A 25,739-nucleotide genomic window follows, 5' to 3' on the forward strand; every position below is an offset into this window, starting at 1 on the left:
CATTCACATTGGAGAGTAATTTCATGTCTCAGCACAGCTACAGAAATAAAGACAGGCAGGAAGAGAGAGCAGATTGCTGCGTGACAGAATACATTTTTCAGAAGAGAGAGGATTAAACAGCCTTATGTCACAGCATTTATTTTCCCCTGCTGTGATTATACAGGGGGGGTGGGGGTTTAGCTCAGGCTAGTGCATGGATGAGGCAGTGCCCTCATCTGGTCCACTGGTAAAACTGCAACCATCATTTCATAGAAGCTGCCCTCACAGCAAGGTTAATCTCACACAGTCCAATGTCCCCTCCAAAATAAAATCCCAGTCAGTCTCAGATGCTAAACAGATTTGGAGCACATCACTGGATAAAACTATAAAACTCGACCGAGACTGAAGGACTGAGGTAGTGCTCAATGAATGCAACACATATCCCATAGTTATTTAAGCAGAAAAGTAAAAGTAAATGCAGATTTAGTGGTCAGCCTGTGTCTTTGGATGGCTGTATCCATTCATCACCACCATTTCAGTTTGGAGGGACCATGGTGCCAGTCTCATGCTCAAGTTTCACTGCACTCACAGGGATCATGTCAGACAGTGGCCCATATTGTACAAACCAACTGAGCCCAGCGAGGAGACGCGACATAGAAGAGCAGTGTCATACTGACACCTTGTGGAAGGACTGGTGATAGTACAGGAGTTTTGAGAGGAACCATCCATCCATCATGGGCAGTGACCCATCTACCAGAATGTACCGTAATAATTAATTATTCATAAACACCATGATATGTTTACTGTCAACAGTCAGCTGCTGATTCTATTGCTAGGGCACATATTATACACGGCCTATTATTAGGTGATTTACTAGGTCCTGTTTCCTTCATACTTGCAGTGGACTTTAAAGTCATGTCTTCTTGCAATCTGCAATTATTGGCCACTTTAAGTTTGCATTTAAAGACTTTTCACTATTTCTCTGCCAAAAGTTTATATACATAATATACAGATCCAGGGTGCGAAGGCACTGCTTGGTTCAATGTCAAAGACATTATGTATTACTCAAGATTTGATCATCTTAATCTTGGTAACCCAAGAAAATTTGGAGCAAAAAAAAAAAAAGGTTCATAGAGTTTGGCTCCAAACTGATAAGAATCATCAGCCCCAGACAGACCATTTATACACATTGAATGTTTTATTAAAAAAGAAGTTATAACAGTTTATTTTATACACAACTATTTATGAGGTTATAAGCCTATTAATAGAGAGCATTTGTCTTCTTGACAAGCATGCCCACTTCACAATGCAAAGAAAAAAAACAAAAACAAGAGAAGGTGGGCAAAGAGGGTGATAAAAATAAGACCAAGGATGGACTTTTAAAACATAAAAATAAAACTTTTTTTTTGTTTTGTTTTTAACCCTCAGGTATCACACACTAGGTACCAAATACAGAGTTTTTATTTAAAAAAAAAAAAAAGAAGAAAAAAAAAAGAATCTGCCATTTTCCATGCTGTATGTGCCTGCTAAATCCCCTGATGGCAGCAGTAGGCCAGCACGGGGCACAAATCCACACAAGCACAAGACAGAATGGGGAGGTGTGCACCAAAGCGAGCCTCGCCTCCACACCAGGAGCATGCAAGTGCACGAGGAGACAGTCAACACACGGGGAGATGTGATATTACAGGATCAGGGTGCTGGCTCTCTGCAGCTGTGCTGATAAGATGGAGAATGGGCCCTGGATGTCCTGTCTATGGATTAATGATAGACCAGTCCATTCAGTAAGCTTAGACCCTTCATCCTTATTGTGTCCGGCAGGGTGTGGGGGAGTGTGTGAGTGAGGTTGCAGGACTATGGCTCTGTACTGGACTTTCAGTTACAATTTTGAGGCCCCGTCAGTCTCGTTAAGTGAAAACTAATTCTGTGGAGTCACTGTTTAAAACTGTGGCTAGTTAAGACATTGTTCATCTGTGAGCCTGTGGTCTCAGAGCAGAAGAGGTGGGGAGGAGAAAACCCAAAAGGAAATCAAATAAAAGCACAATCAACATGTTATTTTTTCCATGCATTTTCAAAAATCAATTTAGAATTCAGGTTGCAATGGGAAACACTCATTCACTGGTTTGAGAACATTTTAAGTCCTTGAGTTAAGACAACCTGAAACACAAAAGGCAGAGAAGTGTATGTAGGGACTAAAACAAGAACCGGGGAGGCCACTGATGATATAAACGGTTTTCATGTTGACGAGAGCGACACCAGGCCACAGCTGAGTATATCATCCATTTATTGCCCAGCAGATGCAAATAATGCTGAAAACCAAACCTATGATTTTTTTTTTCTATTTACCCCAACTCAAGAATCTTGTTTCTGAAAAAGACAACATATCATTAGTTCCCTGTTGCACCACTGCATAATAATGTGCTATTTTTATTACAAGTCTCAGCTCAGATATACTGTTATTTTCAGCACTCAAGTAGAATACTGCACAAAATGTAAAGTAAAACAAGACTTCCAATCTGAATTTCTTAAAACAAAAAAAACCCTCAAATTTCAAGTTCTCATCAGTGTGATATTTAAACTGAACCATAACTTACAACAGTGGCACTTAATGATCAAAATTTAAAAAAAAAAAAAAAAGAAGAAAAAAAAGAAGAGGTCTCTTGAATGAATAAATACACACTTATAGGCAGCGTTATACAGAAAATACGAGCCAATTTGTGAAACTGTGAATCTGCATAAAGCCTTAAAGGTTTGTTCTGTTTGAATGGATGTGGATCCCAAACCTCATCACCACAAACACTCTCAGCACGTGTAAAACATTCACATAGCTTTATACTGCCTTGAAACATGTTCAATGTCACCAGAAAAAAAAAAAAAAAAAGTCACCCCTGCAAGAGTTAAAATGGCTGCTGATGTCCAAAACTCCCCCGGGATGGACGAATGAAAGAAATGATTATCCTGTAACCACTCAAACTCTTCTGATAAATATTAGAAATTAAAAAAACAAAACAGAAAAAAGTAAATATCTCGGTTCTATATCTGCATTCAAAAGTGGTGATCGCTTTGGGAACAGAGTTGTTTTTTTTGGGAGAAAAATCCAAATATCTAGAAAGGGGCTGAACCACTTGATTTTTCTGTACAGTTAGATCTATCAGGCTCACTACAGGTTAAATGTCACCCAAGTTTGAAATCACTCACACTCCTCTGTACAACTGTGTATCTGCGAGAAGAGGACAAGCAGGCACGTCTATGGAGTATCTTACATATAACCACACAACAGACACAAACTAAATGTCAGATGAGCAATGAATGCTTTATCAGGTAAGCATACCAAACTAGCTAAATCTATCTGTAATACAACCATATAAGCATATTGTTGTTTAGTTGAAGTCACCACCCCAGCAAAACTAACTACCCTGACATGTCAAAAAACACAGTTCAACAAATATTAGCATGATTTTTTCCATCCTTTCAATACCATATGGGTGAAAAATGTTAAATCACTATGCAAGATACAACCAAAACTGTATTTCAAACCTGAGCCGTAAAAGTCTAACAAGCCTACATTAGCTCAAATACACCCAACGCCACTCAGCCCTGGGTAGTTCCCCTAATCTGCAACACGGTGGAAAATTTTAAATGTCGAATCACAGTTTGTATAGGACAGACTGCATGAGGAGGAGGAGAAAAGTGGGAGAAGTAAAAAACAATGTGCTTCACTAGTAGTTGTTTTGTTTTGTTTGACCTCAATGGCTTTTTTTCAGGAGGAGGGGCTTCTTCAATAGGTCACAGGAGAGGCACAGAAGAGGGAGCTGAGATCAGAGGTAACTAAAAAAAAAAGTGACCTCCAGGAGTATGACTCGGTCCTCGAATCCCCCCTCCCCCCACACTTGGGATCCACGATCTACCACAAAAGCAGCCATTAATTCTTACTGCAAAAAATGTTACCAAGTGGAATACGCTTTCAAGGTTTTCTAGGTAGTTTGACTGCCGTGTCGGCCGCGACCAGCAACGCTTGGTAAGGGTTTTTTTTTTTCCCAGGCTCAACACTTTTGAGTTCTCATGAGGCTACTGAGAGGTGTCTTATCACTGTACAAGATAGATGCTGTACACAAAAATAAAATTAAAATAAAACAGAAAAATCCAAACTTCTTGACCCTTCCCCTACCTTCCCACCCTTATTGGGCAAAAAAACATGTGAAACATACAAGGAAAAAATAAAAGTAAAAAAAAAAAACAACTGTCAAAACTCAAAGCTGCGATTGCAATCTCTTTCCACGCGTCATGGATTACATCTCAACCCGCCACAATGAATCAATCATGAATGTGACATGTTTTTTTTCTCTCTTCAGATAATAAGTCAAATCTGTACATGTGAAATTAACATTTAATTAAATCCCCCTCAACGAAAACTGCCACAAGCCTCAATAGAATTTATTTGGCTCTTAACATTTCTTTAAAAATAATCCTCTTGAAGCTATAGCGATCCAAACAGAGATCCGGGTGGGCTGACTCTAAGTGTGGGAGTCCGTTTGATGCAGTCAGGGTACATACCACAGGTCAGACCAATGTAAAGGGCATGCACTGGAGCAAGGTAACAGTGGAATGTGAGGAGGACTGAAACTACACAAACCTGAATCTCCAAGAAATCGCTCTTCTTTTTTTTTTTACTCAGATCCGCTCAGTAACCATATGACCATTTTTTTTTATTGTTGCTTTTCACTTAAATAAAAACTAAAGACTTTGGTGCTGGTTTTTTGTCTAAATTCACCAGAATAGGTGCTAATTACATTCTTCCTCTGTCTGAAAAGTTGTTCTTGACCAATAATACGAATAGAAATGTTCTTCTAAAAGCAGGAATACGGGTGACTGAGTGTGAGAGAGAGAAGCATCCTGCATAAAGAGAGTGAAATATGAACTTCATATGGTCAGATGGTTAAAGGGTAGCTCTGGTCTACCTTCAGTTCCCATAATACCAAGTGAGTCTGACCAGAATCGCCAGAGAGCCACTGCTATTGTGCATTCCTCCCATCAACGCTAAAAGTGCCCGCCACATGCCTTTGTCGCCACATTGTCACTCACAATGGAATGAGACATGTATTTAATTAATTTGCTTTCCAAGACCTGACCTTGTTAAGCATTTTTTTTTTCTTTTGGACTGCACAGCGGCACATGTTGACAGGCAGCTGCAGCAAGTCGACGAAGAGTAACAAAAAGTGAAGTAACAGCCAAGGTAGCATTAAACCCAAGGATAAAGAAAGGCATCTTATTTTAGCAACATGTCTCGAACAATATGTAGAAAAAGATATGCTCAGGCAGCCTTTAGAGTTGACTTATAAGTATCTATAGTATTGGCACTACACATTTTGTATTTTTTGTGAACAGGTGACACTATATCACCTCGTGTGTGCAATTGTGCGCTTTAATTAAAAAAAAAAAAATACTGTCTTGACTACGGGCTAATATTGTAGTGCTGCACAACCAGGCAGGCGAGACCTAAAGCAGCTCTGCAGCGGAACGACTAAACAGCACGTTGGTCAGAGTCAGTTAGCATCGTGGAAAAAGAGAGGAAAACTAAGGATTCAGGTCAAACTGGAAAGATCTATTTTAAAAAGTGAAATTTGAATAAGAGAGATGAGATGTTTCACGGGGAGATTTTTCTGCCTACGACTACGTAACACACCTTAAAAATGTGGTGGTGACGGGGAGGGGGACGGGGGAGGAGAATGTGAGAGCGGTTGCGACATCTGCGTAGGGAGGAACAGCTACAGAATGGGAGGGTGTTTGTCAAACACACCAAAGGCTAGATATCCATAAAAATTCCTTGTTTAGTAGTAATAATAATAATAAAAAAATCAACTTGTTTAAATATGAATATTATAAGTCTGCTTTCTCATGGTTAGGAAATCAAATATAGTCTCTGTGGGGGTTAAAGGAGGGCGCGGGGTGGGGGAGCCCTCCTATCACTACAACTCCATGTCCTGGGCCTCGTCTTCTGAGAAATCAGACATGGAGCTTTCAGATGAAGAGTCGCCTGCTCCCTCTTCTTGCTCCTTCAGAGCCTCCTCTGTTGCATATTTCTGGATGTACTCTGCGGAGGGAACGAGGAGAGGGAAAGAGAACATGGTCAGACAACAGAAGCTGGGAATCGAAGAAGAAATGTAAATATTTTGATGGATAGTCAATTCAAAAAGGAACTTTTTTTAAGGTGCCATAATCTAAGAGTAAAAAAAAGAGATCTGGGTCAGAGCAGATCTTATTAAGCTCAACCTTTGATTTTCTGCTTGTACTCCTCTGGCCGGTGAAGGTACATGGCAGCTGCATCTCCATTCAGGGGGTCGATGGGGTTTGGGTAAGCCAGCAGCTGAGGCAGGAACGACTCAAAGATGTTGGTCAGATCTGGAGAAAGAGACAATATAATATAATTTTACCATCAGTTCATACAATTATAGACTATAACCTGGTGACTATGTAACAGCAAAGAGCAACAGGTTTCTTAAAAATCCAACCATTAATCTTAAGAAAACATATAAAAGAAATGCACACAACATTTGTCCACATACGTACAATATAAAAATACAGCCTTGTTTAAGTGCTCACAGGTAAGCTCATAATAGATGCATGGTGGTCACTGATGACTGTATGAAACAGGATCAAAGGTGTATGGTGTATATACAAGCTAGCAGTTAAATCCTCAGCCTGATGGCTTCATAGAGGCTCGAGCAACACTAATCCCTTTCAGTAGCCTTCTGCTAGCAGGCCTCAATTTTCCCTTGGAGCTGAGGCCTGGTAGAAAACGTGCAGTTCCCGTCCCATCTGCTGGGTGTCACTGTCGGGTCCATTCAAGTTGTGGGGGAAAACAAATACTTCCCTTCAGTCTTTTGTGCGGCCTTATCATGTTTAGACAATTCAATCAGTAGCTTTTGTTCCCTCTCCTTTTAAAAGAGACTCATTACACACAACGCTCAAGTTGATTGGCCTGTTCTTTCCATGTTTGTCCAATCTTGATCTGCTTTTTTCAAACACTCAACACAACTAAATCTGCACAGCGTTAGACAAGTTCAAACAAGGATACGCTTGATTTAAATAAAAATGCTACCAGACCTGACAACATTCAACTTTAATATCACAAACTCCTCAACCTGAGGACACTTTCTGTTTTCTCTGAAATCATATCCACACGGAGCGCTGGGTGCTCAGACATCTGCTCTAAAAGTCATTTATATTGCTTAACAGCTATATTATCCCTGTGGACCGACTCTAATGAGAAACTAATGGGAAAATATAGAGGGAGAAGGGCACAGGGGCATGGACAGAGAGAGGAGCAACTGGGTGAGAAACAGCAAACAATCACTGCCATCGAGAGCATGTGAGCATGTCGCTCACAGCTGATACGGCACTAAATCATCCCCTGTCGAAGGTGAATGTTTTCTGACCTTGCTGGGCGAGGGTATTACCTCATTAGTGTTCACTTCTCCCCTCAGTAAGTAGATAAGGGCCACTTGGTAGCAAAGGGGGCAGGAGGCTCTCTCTCTTTTTTTTTTTTTTGGCTCTTGATGGCACTGGGTCAAGTTCTTCGCACATAATCACACAGACCCTCGGCAAGGAAACTTAATATGAACACATATGCGGCGGCAGGGGGCCACTCACCATAAAGGGCTGTCCATGTCTGGTTGATGACATCTAAGCACACCGTCCCTGACCTGGGAAACCGAGAAGAAAAAACAGAGTGAGAGGAGTGAAGCCAGAGGGACGGGAGAGAGGGGGGGGGGTGTGTGTGTGTGTTACTGTGCCTCTCTCTGTCCTCACTCTACAGGCATCCAGGAGGATTCAGATCGGTCACCACAACACTCATCGGTATTATTTCATTATCAGTTAGTTATAAATATACTTTATAACACCAGCACCGTTATATATAGGTATGATTTTTTCTACTATGACAATTAACCATTACCAGGACATATGATAACACCGTTACCTAACTTCTATTTACTGTCAGATAGCAGTATGTACAGCTGGTCTCGTTCTCTCTCCCCTCCCCCACACTCCACTCAGAGGTGGCTTATTAATATACAGTATTTATTTACCATGCAGTTTATACAGCATTGACAGCTGTCTATGTGTTAAACTGTAAACACACACAGTCTGGTAATAAATGTAACACTTTCAGGTGAGATTTTTTTTTAAAGTTTCATTTGGGGAGGAGGTACAGGTTCAGCCTGTCAGTCTGGTCTTCCCAGGGACCCACCTCCATGGACTGTGGCCTTTAGAGGATCTGGGCACAAGGTGGTGGATTAATGGGCCCAGAGAAACAGAGCGCAGCAGCAGCAACTAGCAAGGTTAACTTTGTGTGATTCGCTGCTGTTAGCCGACTGTGCCGAAAGTTAGTGGCTCATAAAATTAAAAAGTATAGCTTCTTATGCAACACCTTAATTGGTAATACTTAAAAAAGGCAATATAGAAAACATTAGGGAACATTGATGATGGTGAACATAAAATCCTCCGAACAAAAACCCGTTAAAGCCACCGACACCTCGCTGATAATTTGAAACATGATATCAACTTACGCTTCGTCGATGTTGGGATGAAAAATCTTGTTCATGAATCCTGAAATAAAAGAAAACACAAGACAGAAATGAGTACCGTTTAGAAATAGTGGATAAGTGGAACCTGGGATCTCACAACATTTTATCCAGCACCCGAGTTCCTACCTATTGATGGCGACTTGAAAGGGTATTTGTCAGGAAGATCTACTCGCACCTTCCACACACCTCCCTCGTACGGCGCTGTCGATGAAGAGGAGAAGAATGAGATGAAAGAGAGAGAACAGTGTTGAGAACAGGGGGAGAGACTTACACTCCACTGAATATCATATTCCATCCTTCACGCACTCCAGCAGATTTAGACACTGCGGGGTTATATCAATTTTCTGCTCTTTTTTTCTCTCCTCCGCTTGGAAACACAACTGCGAGGGGTCCGCTTGAGAAATGAGCTACACATTCCACTTCTCTCTGCCACTTAATTTTATTTTACGCGCTAATATATTACAGCCCAGGAGAATTCTTTACTTGCAAATCATACAGAAATACAGCGACATCAGAGAAGGAGAATGAGATTGTGAGTGTGTGATGCTCTCCCAGAATAGCTGTGTGTAACAGGACCCCGGTGTGCCCTAGTGAAACTGAACGGCACATAAGATGACTGAGAGCTCACTGGCTGAGGATGAATGGTAGGGGATCGTGTGCCGTACACACAACAGTGCCCTTATTTGGCACAGTTTTGAGGAATCATGAGCAGGGTCAAACCCCCACTTCCTCTCTTTATTGATGTGTAAGTGGCAGCGGTTTGTAATGTGACAGATGTTGTGAACACTATACAAAAGTGGTGTTTCCTGCTGATGAGGCCCTCCAGCCTGGCTCCTGGCTGTTTTACACTTTGTGGCCTCAGGACTGGCTCCAGGCCTGGCCTGCTGTGACGATATGTTTACAACATGCTACATGTTTGGTTAGAGAAAAAGGGGAATTGAAGAACACACAAGATCCCAAATGGAGGATGCACAACAAATGCTTCATGATTTGTTTATGTTTCTTGGAATATGGATGAAAAACACCCAAGATCGTATCCTGATAATTATGAGAAATCAGCAGTGAACAAGGTAAGTTAAATCAGAAAAGAGAAACACTTACTTCCTTGTGGTCCGAAAAACTTCACTACAAATTCATTGAGTCCACTGAGGATGGTGACTTCATGCTTGCTCTCGATGCTGTAAAGGCTGTTAAGGACAACAGCTTCCTTTGACTGTACACACAGAAGCAAATAAACACAACCCGAGTGACTACAACAATGAGCAGTCCTCGACTAATACTCAGGGTCACTACCTCTTTGGCCTCTCTAGAATGATAACGTCAGCTGCGGTCGTTTCCAGTGGAACACATCATCACATATTATGGCAGTAAAAGGCGAAGACGTGAGCGGACTCTGACCTTTTTCCTCTTTTCTACATAACATCATCCTTTCTCATCATGCAGAGTTATGAAGACTAAAGAGAGAAGTGATGGCCTTTGACAGACAGCGAAAACAAATCAATGCAGGAAAATTACAGTTAGATTCTGCTCTGACCTGTCGTCCTGGAGACACGCTGTCAATGACAATCAATAGCGTTGTGCCAATTTGTCATTGTGCATGCCGAATTAATGACCCAGACTGAATGTGAAGTATGACAGCCAGCGATTCCAAAACAAAAAAAATCATGCATGCGCACACACACACACAGACACACAGATTGGCCAGTAGATCATGTTCAGCCTCCCTCCACCTGTCACCCTCTGAAAGCCATACTGGACATACAACGTAGAGAAACCACAAGCCATCCACATCATCAAGGTCTCTGCTGCAGTATTGAAAAATATACAAAAACATCTGATAAATTGGCAAGAATATGGGATTTCCTGATATCTAGAACACCAAATCAATCTGTACACCCGTTTTATGTATATCTAGCTGCCTTGCTTTCCACTAGTGGACAAAATTAATATTCTTTAAATCAGATGAAATTCCTTCAGATTCACCAGAGTGGCTGTATTAAGACAAATAACCAATAATCCAGGGACAGATACTGACAAAGTGTGTCAGCAAACATGTTGAGACGGTTGAGATGTGCTTTTGTCAAGCAGACATGTATACATGTGTACATAGTATCTGTGCGGTTTCTATTTTCAGCTGAACACAAGTTGTGTTGTTCATTTAACTTACTTTAACTATGCAACTAGACAAACCTAATTTCCATTGTTAGATTTAATTCATGTCCAATTTAGTTGCAGCTTTGCGCCCAAATTAAATTTGATCTAACCACCTCTTCACAACAAACTGCAGATGATGTAGTTTCTATTAATCTCAAGCCTCAAATAGCACAGCTGTTTAACTTCTGATTACTTTGCTGTTTTATCGATTTCAACACATTAAATGGATGGGATTTTGAAAAAAAAAGATTTACCCTAGGGAAGTTTATTACGGTTAGCGGAGGAAATAATCACGTAGTGTTTTCTCCCCGAAGACAGAATTACAATAATAACGAAACCCCACAGAGTGTTATCTTCTTTCTATTCAGTGTCATGTGGATATGATGTACGCTCGCTCTGATCATGCTTGATCCCCGCTCTAACACAAAATCATCACAGAGAAATAATTTCCCTTTCATGTGAGCAGAGGGAAGAAGAACCGGAAATAAAGTTGAAGCGGAGAGAGACTCGGGGAGAAAATAAACCAGGGTACAAGACAGAGATATATGAGAGAGCGAAATGAGAGCAATTCGCCGACAGACCACACTGAAGACAGAAGGTACGAGAGACGGGATAAAAATCGGTTTTCCATGCCGTGCAGTAGCAGCGGCTTGTCAATCCTGATTTGAGCGTGTATCCCATTAGCAGTAGTGCTGACCCCCAAAGGGTTAAATCAAACTGGAGGTTATTTTAAGCTCTGGTTGAGTCTGCAAGAGCCGACTGAATCCCTGGCTTCAGCAAGGAAATGTGTCATTGTCGGACAGAGGAGGAACCTCTGTGTTCTCACTCGCGCTGGAGTTGAGGAGACGTTCTTTGATACAAAGGCCAAGGCAGAGTGAACCAACGCTAACACCACAAGGACGACGACACTAGCAATACAACAACCGGGCCGGGCAGTTAAAGGAATGCAGACTCAATACGTTATGTTTACACTCTGGCTCAGTCCCACCCTTCATGTGAGGACATCTATGAATGCACCTAACCAGCAGTGAAACCGCCGGTGTGTGAGCTAATGTGTGTACGACGACCACATGAATGGGGGCAGCAATGCACAGAGGAGGAGGGGGGATGGTATGGGCCGTGTATGTTATGTTACGGTGGACAGCAGTGCAGCAGTATAAGCTACTAATGTGGTTGAATCAACACTGATTATGCTGCGGGCTAATTGACATTGGCCATACTGACAAGAGAAGCCAGAGGACAGCTGCTCTGGCTGCGCAAAATGAAATGTTTTCATTTACCTTTCAGACATTTAATAGACATTTACGCAGGGAAGATTTACAGGATGGAGCGATAGGAGAATGAGGTCACTTTGGAAGACAGGGAAGGTCGAGGGCTTAGTGATCTGTAAATATTCACATAAGCACGGTGAGATCATGTGAGAGAACGAGACGGCAGAGAAAGGGAGTAGCTCATATTGCAACCAACTGACTTCTCACATACTGTTACACTCACATGATAATGATGGGAACACAAGCTGCACACACACACACACACACACACACACACACAAACACACACACACATACATAAGTGAAAGAAAATCACTTGTAAGCAAATTTAAATACAGTCAAGCGTCTATTTCTTCTGGCTGGTCACTCACCAAACCTGCCCTCTGAACAAAACCTGCAGGTTATTCACATTAAAGGGACAACGAGGAGTTTTGGAAAGCTAAGTGTTTTCACACTACATTTCCCATGAGCGTCCGGAAAACTGAAACGGGGAAATGCTGGGCGAGTCGACCAATAAATAATAATAACAAAATAAAGACAAAACGATATATTTATCGAAAATGGACCCATTCACAAGTGTGGGTAACGTAGATTCATCAACATCAGTATGAGACTCTTTTATAACCAAAAGCAAACTTCTCGGGTCTCTTGAATACAGGTGATATCACCCCATGATTTGTCTGCTTCAAAACCGTGGTGGCACCGACAAACGCACACATTACTCGTAATCTTTATCTTGGGGAACAATCTCTGGCTATGACGTCAACTTCGACGCTATCGCCTCATCCTCTCATCTCTGTCTTTAGTGTGGTCAACTCCAAAAATGTTAATTCATTCTGGCCGTTTTCCATGTAATTATGACACAGAGGGCTATAACCCACTGCCCTTTTGTTACATTACAGCGGGGCCCCTGAGGCTCCAAGCACTCATTCCTTCCACCCAGTAAATAGCTACAAGTCACTGTCAACATGGGTTCCCTCTTCCTGTGAAGGCGTTTGGCAGGTCTGTTAAAACAGTTCCTGGTGCAGCTTGTAAATTCCCAGCAGTTTGATGGAGTGGAAGATGGACCGAGAGTGTAGTTGACAAACAGCTACTCGGCCGGGCAAACAGAGAGAGAGAGAGAGAGAGAAAGAAATATGTGGATGGTCAAGTCAACTGGCAATGGCAGAACATACACACAGTATATACAGCACATACTGCGAGTTGCACTGTTTTTGTTTTATGAATGAACGTGACATGACATATTGCATTCCACCAGGGGCTGGGAGACTGGTTTCTACTTCTCATAGCTAACATAAAAGGTCAATTCAGTTAAAAGGTGTTTTTAATTCCAGTTAAATGAAGTAGTAATAGTATATAAAAGTAATATGGACACTGTAAACAAACCTAATAATACTGACATAGATGAGCCAATTAGATGTGGGGGGTATAAATGTGGTAGGCTGAAGCAGCTGATATCCTCTGCTGTAATTGCTTTGTTATGACATGTATCTTCTTTTCACAGTTTGTTTGTGCAAAATCACATCAACATTTCCTGTTTCAGCCACAAACCATTACATGTGGTTACAGATGAATCCACATATATCTCCAGGATATCTAATTTAAACACACTTGATGCCGGACCAACAAGTGTGTTTTACAAATTATAGTTCAATTGACTCAGGTGTTTTTATCCAAGGTTGTACATTTACTTGTTCTCCATTCCCTGCATGCCATATATCTGTCCATCCTCCTACCTTGGATTAGTATAGATAAGTCATAATCTGTGGGCAGCACCAGGTCAATATCCTTTCTCTCACACACACACACACACACACACACACACACACACACACACTCACATATAGTATAATCTGATATGCAGAGCCCAATCAGTCCAGAACATACACACTCATCTTCTCTGAACCATAACAGCAACACAGTCTCTTGTGTTAATATTGTCCGACAGCCAGACTGTCTACATGCATCGACACACAATCACCCACACTTGAATACATTGCGTGGAAAGAGAAGTCCTGAAACAACTACTAATTAACCCCTTTAAAACATTCCTAAGTTTACCCAAGGACCAAAGTCAACGGTTTCCTGATTTTGAACTTTATAAAAGCACATTTAAAGGGTTGAAATGTAAAACTATGCAGTAAATAGCATTTACGGTTGTGGTCTAGACATGTCTTGTTTTCATTCTGGTCCACTCGGGCCGCTATCCCTGCCTGACCCAGGATCAAAATATCCCATCCTGACCAACTGCTTTCTAAGTACGGAAAACAAACATGATGGAGAATCATAAACAGCACTCTGTCAAACAATGTGGTGTCAACATGCTCGGACGTTATTTCTCTTTGGAGGCAGAAGCTGTTGATTTGGTAAAAAAAAAAAAAAAAAGGGACGCAGTGGCCAGTTCCAGATCACATCTCCGTCTCTCTAATCTTTCTTTTGAGGGGAAAAACGAAAGAAAGAAAAAACACGATCCTTCCATCAACAGGGTGACGTAACAATATTTAGTAAGTTTATTAATAGTATGCTATGCTTATGATATATTACTTATTTTCTTTCTAACAGCAATTAAATACAGCTAATGCACATTACAATAACAATATTAGTGTGTGTGTTTAGAATGACTGACTGACTCCACAGACCTGTTTGGACTATTAACATCTAAGCATACAATACTCTGACCATCTGCTGACATCTCCAGCTTCAAGTAATCCTTTTAAAGGGAAGTTGCCGGACAGACTGGGCTGAAATAACAGGAAAGGCAGCAAATCAAATAATCCCAAAGACGTGAGGAGGGAGCTTGGTTACAATATAACAGAAAGGACACACCATGAAGAATATCCAGTTGTTAATGGCACCAACGAGCAAAGACGAAGTCTGCTTCAGACTGGACATGAGAAACACTGTTCGTGTTTCAGACCGAGAGAGCAAAGCTAAGAAGTCTGCCTGGAAGACACTAATAGTCTGTATCCCCCCCCTCCAAAACCCAGCAGGGAAGAGGAACATAAAACGAGAGGGGTAGGATAAGGTCAGCCAGCCAAACAAAGGGCTGCACCAGGGTAGAAAAGAGCATGAGAAGATGATAGAGAGAGCTGTTGAAGGATGAAGTGAAAGACGCATGGATGGAGTGATGCCAAAGGAGAGGCAGGGATAGTGATGCAGAGATAATGAACGAAAAGAGTGAATGCTGATCTAGCCTAGCAGGCAGATCTGTGCATGTGAATGACATCATCGCTGTGAACTGCAGGCAACTGATGACAATATTCCCAATGTATATAGTATGAACACAGAAATGGACAAAGCCAATGTCTGGATTTGATGATCGTCGCTAAGAGGCGATCCACATTCCCTGGTGATTGATACTGAAAGAACGGAAACACTGTTCTGAAAGATTGTCTAGAGCATGGTGATTAAATTAGAATGAAGAGTTGGGGAAGCAGAAATAGACTCAGAGGCTGCATTATATAAAAAAGTGTCATCTGAATAAAAAGAGTGGGGCCAAGTCAAGAGCCCTGTGGAGCACCTGCGCTATAACGTGTTGCTTTTAGAGAAATTTAGGTTTCTACAACAGTTCTAAAGACAGGTTTTAACTTAAAGTGCTGCATCCAGTAACACCAGATTACCTGATTGTAACAAGACCAGGTAACGGGTTTATGACAGTGTCGCTATCACGTATATCGCATTCTATCCACACATTATAAATATGTCCATTGTATTCAATAGACTAAGGATAACCATATCCTGCCATTGATAAATAACCTCTAAGCTCCGACTCAGACAGATGAATTGTTTTACTGCACACCTTCATGCTCACACTAAACAGTCTTTGCTTGAGAGATGGAGAACGTCAGGATTGGATTATGTTCATTTGTCAATCTGCTTCTTTTTAAATGGCAGAATAAACACTGCAGCCCTCACAGAGAGCAACTTGTTTTAAAGAGCCCATCTTCCTTCAGAGATGAGGAACTCTTGAGGCAGCAGCCTCTCTTTCACTTTCTCCCCCTCGCACACATCGAGTGTAACGACAATGTACAATCAAAGGCCTTGCAGATGAAAGGCAGGAAATATAGCAGCTGTCCTCGGGGTGTGAGAAATGGGTAGGCTTCCTCTACCAAAAGACGCCACAACTCTAGACTAGCAAATGAAATGCACCGGCTAATATTCATTACCTGAAAAAGACAGAGAAAGAATGTCCGAATGTTTAAACAGCAAGTTATAATTTGCCTCAAAAAGAATAGGAGTTAGCCTTGTACTGCTGAAAACAGTAACAAACAGGCAAGTCGATAGCAACATTACAATGACAACAATGCTGTTCCTTCTTCTTCCTCCCAACATGGGCTCCCTGCCCACTCTCTAACATGGGGCCTTAAAGAAAGAGAGCCAGAGGAAAATGAATTCTGCATGCTTATGTGTGTAACCATAGGTGCGTGGTTTGCTCATCTGCAGTCTCTGCCAGCCCAGCACACATCTTTATCTATACATGCGTCCTAGCTTGCTGTAAATGTGCCTGTGTTTTTTGTTCTCAACTTTCTATGTATTAGTGCACAGCACTGAGCCAAGCAGGATTACTGTGTGACCTCCACTACTCTCCGTGGCCTGAAAACAGAGGCAGCTAGTGTAGCACAGCAACCATCCTGCCACAGCAGGCAGAGCCAGTGATAGGCAGGGTGTTGCTGCGAGGAGTGTGATTTAATCAGCTCACCGCCAAACAAACACCGTTCTCCCCTGCAGCCGTCACCAGCCAACCCCACTGACCCACTCCTCTGCTCTCTCCCTCTCATGCTGAGGCCAACATTTTCCCCCATCTGTTTACTTTCTTTTATTGCTCATTAAGTCGGACTCTTGCTACTTAATTTTAATGCAGATTTAGAGCCAGACTGAATTATTTCAACCATTTGAAACCACCTAAAAACCCCAGCTCGATGACTCTGCAGCCAGAAAATCCCATGAATACACGGTGTGCTACAGGGAGACAACCCATCCACCCAGACTACATAGAGCTCATTTCTTCATTTACAATATTGATATTATGACAGCAAGTATGGAATGTACCGTTACCAATTTGATAAAGACTTCCTCCCTATTAGATTAACTAAAATGTTATATCAATCAATATGCAGGTATGTAGTGCTCTTTACATGTGTGATTTTCTCTATGGCAGAACAGAATGACAGCACTAACAGGCAGTTTAACCATGTTTGCTTGACTGATTCGAAAATAGTGATGCACTCCACTGCACTGGACTCATGGAGGCTAATGCTATGCATACTGCCAGTTATTCATGCTCCCAAATCTGATTTGGAGAAGCCCTGCAACAGCCACCGCTCCTTTAGTCCAGTTCCCCCTCACTGTCAATGTATGGCCTGGTTGTTCTCAGCTCTCCTATGAGGCGATGGGGTCCTGGCTGGCTCTGATAAGCCAGGAGAGGTGTACTAGTATGATAGAAACATCCCTGCGGTCATGCCAGCTGCTCTCACTTCCCCTTTTTTCCTGCCCACATCTCACAAGAGATTCAAGAGATCTGGCTGTGCAAGACCTGAGAGGGTCTACGCAGCTAGAGGGGGTCTTAATAACCTGTGCTACAACATTGTAAACAGGTTTAGCTCATGTGATTGTTCTATGTGGAACCAAAACAAATGAATTAGCCACAACAACGTAGCTAATCCACCAAAGACTGGGCTAAAATAATCACGATGAAACTCGCGTTTACTGAGCCTTGAGCGGAATTATGTAGATCACATTATACCAAAACTATTTAGTTGGATGTCAACAAAGTTGTCTGGAAGCAAATACGTGGAGAGATCATGAGGTTTTATGACACACGGCTTTTAGGAGGTCAAGAAAAAGGCATGACATGGGACACATTAACTTGCCTTAACCTCTGCTTATCACAGAAAACACAACATAAGCTTTAGTGATCCCAGACAGGAAATTGGTTACAAATGTGACAAACCTTAACTCCAAACAAACCACCTCTGTTATCCACGTATTTATTCTTTAATTTAGGGGAGAAAATAACCTGGACTCCAGTTTTAATAAGTTAAAATGAAATATTTGGTCAGATGGTTCAGAAATCCTTACAGTCGTAAAGCTTCTGACTGTGCTATAGGTTAAACCTGGCTACTTTGAAAAGGTTATGAGGACAGTATGTTTTATTGTGATCTCATTTCAGCGACTACACGGTCAGCAACCGTACTGAGGTGCTACGTTTCCTGTCATTATCGCATCTGCTTATCTGCTGCTTTCCCCAACGGTCACTCAAGTATGAAGAGCAAAGCACGCGAAAGAAAGTATGTGTGTTTAATGTTAACAGGCTGCATCTTGGACGGGTCACAGGTTTGGTTGTCTTACAGAAAAAAGCAAAAACAAAGCTGCATACTTCACTGTAATGGAATCTACTTCAAAATGTTGAACCCAAATGGCCAACTATCCTTTCAAACATCTCAAGTGTGGTGTTATCGCGCAAAGCTGGGTTCAAACTGCCTGTACTCAAAGCATCCAGCTCCTTCTGACACATTAAGGGTTTGAATACTGATGGGAGCGCTCGGTGCCAGCATGTGCGGTCTGTGCGAAAAGAAAAACTCAGAGAGGGGTTTTACATATCAATGGACATATGGCCCCAAAGGCCTGACTCACTGAAATCCACATGTAATTGTCTGGTAGCTGTTAAGAGCTGCACTCACTGGATGGTGGATGGGAAGTAAATTAACTACTCAGAATAGACCTTTGTTTCATTTCTGCTGTTGATATCTGCAATTTTAACACAGTTAATATGATATGAGAGGATTACGTCTCCAACGGTTATTATTACAGTTACTTCATGATTAACAAATAAGCCATTGTAAAGCATTTGAACTCAAAAGTCAGCGTTTTCTCAGCTCAGGCCTCCAGATGAACCTTTAAGACCAGCATTACAATGACTTTTGAAATCAGCATAAGCTTATTTTCATTTTGCCTATTGGACATGCAGTGAAACAATATACTACAGTACTTTTTAAGATCAACTTCAAAAAAAAAGAAAGACGCACAATTCCCAGCTCAATGGCCCAACAGTTAACCCAAATACCATAATCAATGCAGTGTAATGCAGATTTGGTTTCCATTAGATACGGGCCTCAATGCACTATGCTAGCTGAGGGCTACCTCTCTGCGAGAGCTGGGGCAGCACTGTACAGCACGGGCTAAGTTCTTTGTCTTCTCTGGTGAGGGATGAGAGCCCACCCACTGCAATCAAATGTGAATCCTTCAGCTGCTCCTCTTCTCAGCCCTTCACTAAATCAACAGTCTATTTACAGCAAGAGCACGGAGTCTCTGTGTGTATGCATGCGCCTGAGCTGTGTGCATGTGCACACAACCCAAATGGCCATTAATGATCACAAAACCGAGCCAGGGCAGGAGGAACAATGACCTGAATCTAAGGCAACACTGTCTAATGAGCACATCTAACAGACAAGATTTGATGTCTGTTGTAAAGTTAGGCGGAAAAAAACCCTGAATTTCAACAGTGACGCGTTGAGGAAACTGCTAACAAACCAGAATTTCAGCACAGCGAGTGACAGACAACTAACTTTATCAACTTGATACAGATGAGAGGCACAGAGAGAGAGAGAGAGATAGAGTCAAGTGAAGGGTGTGGATGGTTGCAGGTTGCACTTCTCTGATAAGGTGTATTTGCTTCATAAATGGGTTATCTTTGCCTAAACAAAAGGATTACACCATTTTTAAGTCAGCATTTTTACACAACTGGATTTCAACGTCACTGGCCCAGATGACCAAACATGCTATCGTCACTCTTTTTGATTTTCCACATTAAAGCAGCAGTGGACGTGAGCGGCTGAGGCAGCCTCGGCTCCCCGGTGCCAGAAAAAAAAAAAAAAAAAAGCATGCGAAACAAAGAGAGGAACTTCAGTCCATCTGTTTTTCGAAGGGAACTCAGCCATGCGTGCAGGAAGCTTCACTGTTTGCACTATGGGATTAACAGTGAGGGCCTCGATCTCCTACTGTCAGATGTCTTGCTCCTGGACCCCCAAAAACACGACTGTCAATCACAGTGGGGGCCCCTTAAATAGACGGGGCCTGATCCACGATTTACTGGGTTACCTTATGTTCACTTGAAATAAAAGGAGGTAATAATAGGAAAAGGAGCAGGGGCCTCCTTGGGGCCGGATGATGTAGCGTATTTCTAAAAATACCTGGATACATACAAAGAAAGACTCATGTAGACTCACCAATCACCAAAAATGAGATGCAGATAAAGAAAAGTAGAAACAGATTTAAGCTTTCAGACTGACGAGACACAGTTAAGACACAACGCAAACAACAACAGGGGCTTCAACTCAACAACAGTAATAACTATAACATCAAGAATCAGCGTATATGCCAAGATTTTCTCCTTTTTGTAGCAAAGTCTTGGTTGGAGAAGAAAAACATGTTTGTCCTACAATTACATTCTTTTCATGAATCTCCACATGCACACACACACAGCCCAAGAGCCACAACATATAACTCTTGAGACGTACACTGTATTTGACAGTATACAAAACAAAACCATTTAAATGAGATACTATATTTTCAGCTTTCCCAGGACCTGAAGGCACCACATCATCTCGGTTCAGCCTTCTTAATTCCATACCATCACTGGTTGAATATGTGTAGTAGGTGGGCCAGTCCCTACATTGTCTTAGTCACTGTTTGAGCTTCTTACTACGGATTAAATATTAACCTTGAGAACATGGCGGAGGTAAACTCCCATCTGCAGATGTACTGTAGCCTCCCACCCAAATAACATGTAATTTGACTGACTCAAATTACAACATCTGTTTTATGTTTTTGCTGCCATTTGCATTTAAACTGACAATATAGGTTTGTTGTCACTATAATGTAAAATGGCACTGGGGCTAGAAATTCTGTAAATGTCTACCACTGTGAAGTAACCACTGTTACACAATTAAAACAAAACATGTTGTCGGTTTACGCAGCCGCTTCATCCAACCAGACCTTTCCCCATTCTCGTCATGGGTCCATCGCGCTCCCATTCATTCGGTCAGCCTCTCGATCAGGAACAAGCAGAAAGCTGCTAGCTCCTTCCCTACAGTAAAACCGCACCTCGTCGGTTCAGACCCGCAATAATAGCGCAGGGTGCTGCAGATAAGCCGGCCTGTGACTGTGTGACACGGTCTGACACAGCAGCGGGAGGTGGAGGTCAGAGGGGCTCCGTGTAAACGGGGAAACACAAAAGGCTGCTGCTCCTGATGCCATCCGGATGTCATGTTACAAGGGCACAATGGGGCTGAAACGCCAAGCGGAGAGGAGAAAAAGCTCAGGATCGGTATTCCACTCGTGGAAGGTGGAGGGATGTGATGGGGAAGGGATTGGGGGGAGAGCGGGCATTAAAAAAACACAGGGAAGAGGTGGACACTGCCCCTTACATTGTGGACATCTGAATAAATGAGGATTACTGAAGGCCGAGCGCTGCCTCACACAGTCACTTCAGGAGAAAGAGAAAAAGAAAATGCAAACTCACCTTGAATAGTGAAAGATAAAGCACTAACAATGACACACACACTCGCATCATCTGATAGTGCTGATTGTGGGTGAGATGACACATAGGTTTTAATGCCATGCGTCATGATGGATACTAGGACCGATGGAGCATGCAGCACCCCTCCCAGATACACCCCCCCCTCGCCACCTCCCCCCGATCTCCAATATAATTCACTGGCGGCCATGCTTCGCAGAACTGCTATCCAATCACTTTCAGACCTTCTTGCAGCGACTGAAAGGTTGAAAAGTACAGCTGAAAGGCACATTCGTTTACATAAAACATCTAATGTAATGAGATTTTATATGTGAAAAAAATACACGAGGCGCGAGTGGGAAAATTAAACAAACACCCATCTGTGTAAACATTACTCATATTCTTCAGGTTATTCTCGATTTACATAAAGTGTTGTACGGAAAATCCTAAATATTTCCCGTTCTGTCCCATTCACTGCATTAAAATCCATAGGCCAGACAGCACAAGAGCCTGTGTTAGCATTCACAATAGGCTTAGTCCTTTGTAATCTACCTGTGCTCAAATTCCAGCAGCTTACTGCTTGAAAGCATTTGTAAAGCGAGTAGACCAATGATGAATACATGCAAATAATAGCACATCTACCTACACAGTATGTGCAGTCAACCCCACACAATAAGCTGAATGTCAAGCTCTTTTAACTGGCACTCTCGACTAAGACTCCCGTTAAAGAGCACTATGTTCCAAAACTACAGCAACATGTCCGAGAGCAGGACCGGATAACCAGCTGCCACAAGTTGTGCAAGTCATTAAAAAATAACCCTAATTTAAGGTTTAGGAATACAGTCTGGCAAATACTGGACAATAAACAACTTGTCTTTTGCCACTCAAGGTGTGTAAATAAATTTAAATACTTAAAAATACAGAGTTAATGTAAGACCATATAAAGCAACACTTAATAGCTTCTCAATGACAATTTCATTAAACAGTACAAAGAGTTCAGGCTACCGGCACGCAAACACAAAAGAGTGTACATTCGGTGCTAGAAACAAGCTGTCATCCATCGCCCTGGCTTAGGACAAAGCTTAAACCCAATGATACTACATGCTGAGGTCATTCTGACATTCATTTTCATGAATTCCCTAATGGCCCCCGCTCTAGATTCTCAGCTCTCCGGTGGCCGCAGCAAATTAGTGCGTGAGGTCTCTCAGTGTCAGCGCATAAGAAAGAGGCTGCTCCTGTCTAAAAGGCAGTGTGAGTTTCAGGTTTTGGTTACACCAGTGGGAGACGCAGGGATAAGGAGCACAGAGAGGTGGTTGTTACTGGTAGTTCTGCTCTGGGGACACAAACAGAAGGAAGGAAATATTGCCCATACCAGTAACCCAGAGCTTTCCCTACTTCAGCTCAACAAGACGGCCTAGTCAGCAGCAGACCCGTGTGCTACGTAAGCTTGTAAATCTCAGATCTGTAGACCTACTTTTAAACACACATAGTTGCACTCCTTAACATTTGCTGACCACTGCTCACCCTAAAACACACAGGTCATTGTATGGAATAGAGCAGGTGGCACACAGCAAACCTGCTCTTGCCTGTCAGTCAAGTAGCTCGAGAAAAGGAGAGAGGGGGGCGTATTACAACTGCAAGGCTGGGGTGTATATGTGTGTGTCTGCTGCATTGCTTAAAAACTCCTGCTCTGTCTGCCTCAACACTCACGGCTCATAGCCTACACATAAGTGGAGTCGAGTGGAGAGAGAGGTGGGGGGGGGGGGCAGAAACTTGCTCAAACAAGCACTGTTGCTAGCTAGCAGACGTAACAAAACGCCTCAGGCTACAGGCCAAAATAACAAGGGAAATGTAGCTTGAAAAGCACGAGCTGCAGCTTCCTCGTTGATGTGTGTTCACATATTGTGGCCACATGCAGTCTCAAATGTATGGGCTAGTAGTGACAGCCTAGCTCTAATTTGGTAGTATGAGGCAGGATGTATTATGAAATGGAGAATCACTATTGCATAAGTCGGATATGACCGGTCTGTGGAAGTAGCCTACAAAAAAAAAAAAAAAATAGCAGTAGCTCAATTTGATTAAAAACTTAAAAGATCAAAACATCAAACTTTCCCTTTTAAGACATCATGTTGACCCTGTTGGGACATCTCCCCCCTTGTATTTGGTTTGTTTTGACCAGCCCAGTTCTAACCCCATATTTGACTAAGCTTTACTGCCATCCCATCAGCTGTTCTAAGTCCCTCCCTCTTGTGGTTTCCGGCTAGTAACAGGCTACCCAATCATTAAGCTGGTTTCCACTGTGCTGGGACAAAAACAAAACTACTTGTTCACACTGTTCCTTCTAGAACACCGAACTAACGGGAAACGTGTTGTTATGGTTTATTTTTAGAGTCACTCTCTCAGCCCCGAGTGTAATGGAACATATAAATTAGCAGTATGAAAGAAAACATAGTGACAGGGACTTGAAATCAGAGCACACACACATATACACACGAGATGTTGCCTAAAAAGTTCAAGCATTCCTCAGTGAAAACGACCACAGGCTCCTGACACCTGCTGTACCACTTAACAAAACAGCTGCAACATTCACCTCCATTTCCAATATTTGAAAAATAACAAACTATATAACCACTACGTATGTAAAAGAAAATAAATGACACAAGTTCAGCCTTTCCACATGTTTGCCTGCAGACACTGAAGTACAGTGAGACACACAGATCAGGTGGCCATTTTGATGTTGAAATTAACCAGCAGACTAGCAAGCCAGCTCAGCAGCGTTACAAGATAACATTTCAAGTGGCAGATGCAATAACACAATCCCAAAACCCTGTTGGTAGATTCACAAAGCAACGCTAATTAGACCGCGGGAATGATTCACGTTGAAATAACGCCAACGTTTTTTTTTTTTTTAGTTTTTTTTTTTAACGAGAGTAGAACAAAAGACAACAGCATTTACATTTGACGGTAGCCTTACGTTATGTAAACAAGCTCCTGTGTCAACGTGTAAAACGGGGGGTAGTTTGACTTCACTCCCCTGACAAACAACAGGCTGGACAAATAAAACCAAATTGCCATAAGGTGTTTTTTATACAGTCTACCGCTGCCAGAGCTATTGGTGGTGCAACAAGATGAAAGACATTCCTGTAAAGGGGAGAACAACGTTAGCGTCTGTTCGGCTGTTGTTGCAGTACATTTTCAAATAAAGACAACAAGCGAGACATGCTAATGTTAATGTCGTGGTGAAAATATGCTGAAAGGACATGAAGTCACCGATCTGATTAGCTAATACAGCTGTCCCGATGAGCGACTGAAGCTTCGCAGGACAGAAATAGCTAACACTTGGCTTTGCTAGCAAAATGTTGTTTACACAAAAACACCAGTCATTCACAATGAAAGCTACGTCTTCTTGTGGGTTTAGCAAGACACACAGGCAAACATTCAATAAACAGGGTTAGCTCATATCACATTTTCCACACATATACTTGGACCTAGCTGACTACACAGCGACTGAAGAGATTGTTGTTTATGTTCAGAAAGGATACAGTTTCACCACATCGGTATCCATTCGCCTTTTACCCGGACTTGGAGACGACATTTTTTTGCTATTTCCACCGCTAGAACACTGAAACTGAAAGCTAGCCCCCTCCGAAACGCTAGACAGCCTAGCAAACGGTACTATCCGAAAGTTAACATTTGCTTTCAGAAATGTCCACCGCAAAAAACGTCTTCACAGTTCAATGTCTCCCTGTCCTACTGAGTGTGAGCTAACGTTAGACCTCTGCTGCTGTTCGCTGCCTCTCAGCGTTCTGACCATGGTTCTGACAAGCTGGGATCCCTCCGCGGACGACGTCATCCGCATGCGACGTCAACATAAATCGTCGATTTGTAGTTTTTTTTCTTCTTCAAAGCACCTTTAATTTTCTAGAGACTAAATTTCATCTTGAAATGCCATTTTGCAGTGTTTATATTGCCGCGTTCCTATTTAGAGGTTTTATAAGTATGATAGAGTTTCGAAATGAAGAGGAAACATTAATATTAAAACAGTCTTTCTTTGTAATCTCCCTTACTTACTTGTTTGGTTTTGTCTGTTTGTCATGTTCTCTCCAGTACATAAAATGGACTCAGTCTCAGACAGATGTTGACTGTCAGAATATGCACCCCAAAATGTCTGACACCAGCTGACAACCCTTTGAAGAACAGTTTCTCTCAACTGGTAGCACTTTTTTGTGGGGGTGTTGT

At 42.2% G+C, this 25,739-nt stretch overlaps 1 protein-coding gene across 1 annotated transcript; it reads right to left on the minus strand.

Annotated features, from left to right (window-relative positions):
- Positions 1–1,451: 1,451 nt before the first annotated feature.
- Positions 1,452–25,307, minus strand: ube2h (ubiquitin-conjugating enzyme E2H). The gene is made up of 7 exons (XM_083999838.1): positions 25,043–25,307; positions 9,663–9,739; positions 8,688–8,762; positions 8,544–8,583; positions 7,627–7,679; positions 6,247–6,375; positions 1,452–6,067 (listed from the first exon to the last, which is right to left on the minus strand). Exons 1-7 carry the CDS (start codon positions 25,093–25,095, stop codon positions 5,943–5,945), a joined length of 552 nt encoding a protein of 183 aa, XP_083855964.1. The 5' UTR covers positions 25,096–25,307; the 3' UTR covers positions 1,452–5,942.
- Between the last annotated feature and the right edge of the window lie 432 nt (positions 25,308–25,739).

The sequence above is a fragment of the Trachurus trachurus genome, assembly GCF_905171665.1.
Source record: "Trachurus trachurus genome assembly, chromosome: 23".
In the NCBI taxonomy this organism is placed as follows: Eukaryota; Metazoa; Chordata; class Actinopteri; order Carangiformes; family Carangidae; genus Trachurus; species Trachurus trachurus.

What these genes read in the sequence shown, in the direction of transcription:
- ube2h (XM_083999838.1), bottom strand. Translation starts at nt 25,095, where the DNA reads ATGTCGTCTCCAAGTCCGGGTAAAAGGCGAATGGATACCGATGTGGTG. An exon ending in GATACCGATGTGGTGAAACT is followed by an intron (nt 9,740 to 25,042) that starts GTATCCTTTCTG and finishes CAGCCTTTACAG; the next exon opens with CATCGAGAGCAAGCATGAAG. An exon ending in GACATGGACAGCCCTTTATG is followed by an intron (nt 6,376 to 7,626) that starts GTGAGTGGCCCC and finishes CTCTTTCTCCAG; the next exon opens with ATCTGACCAACATCTTTGAG.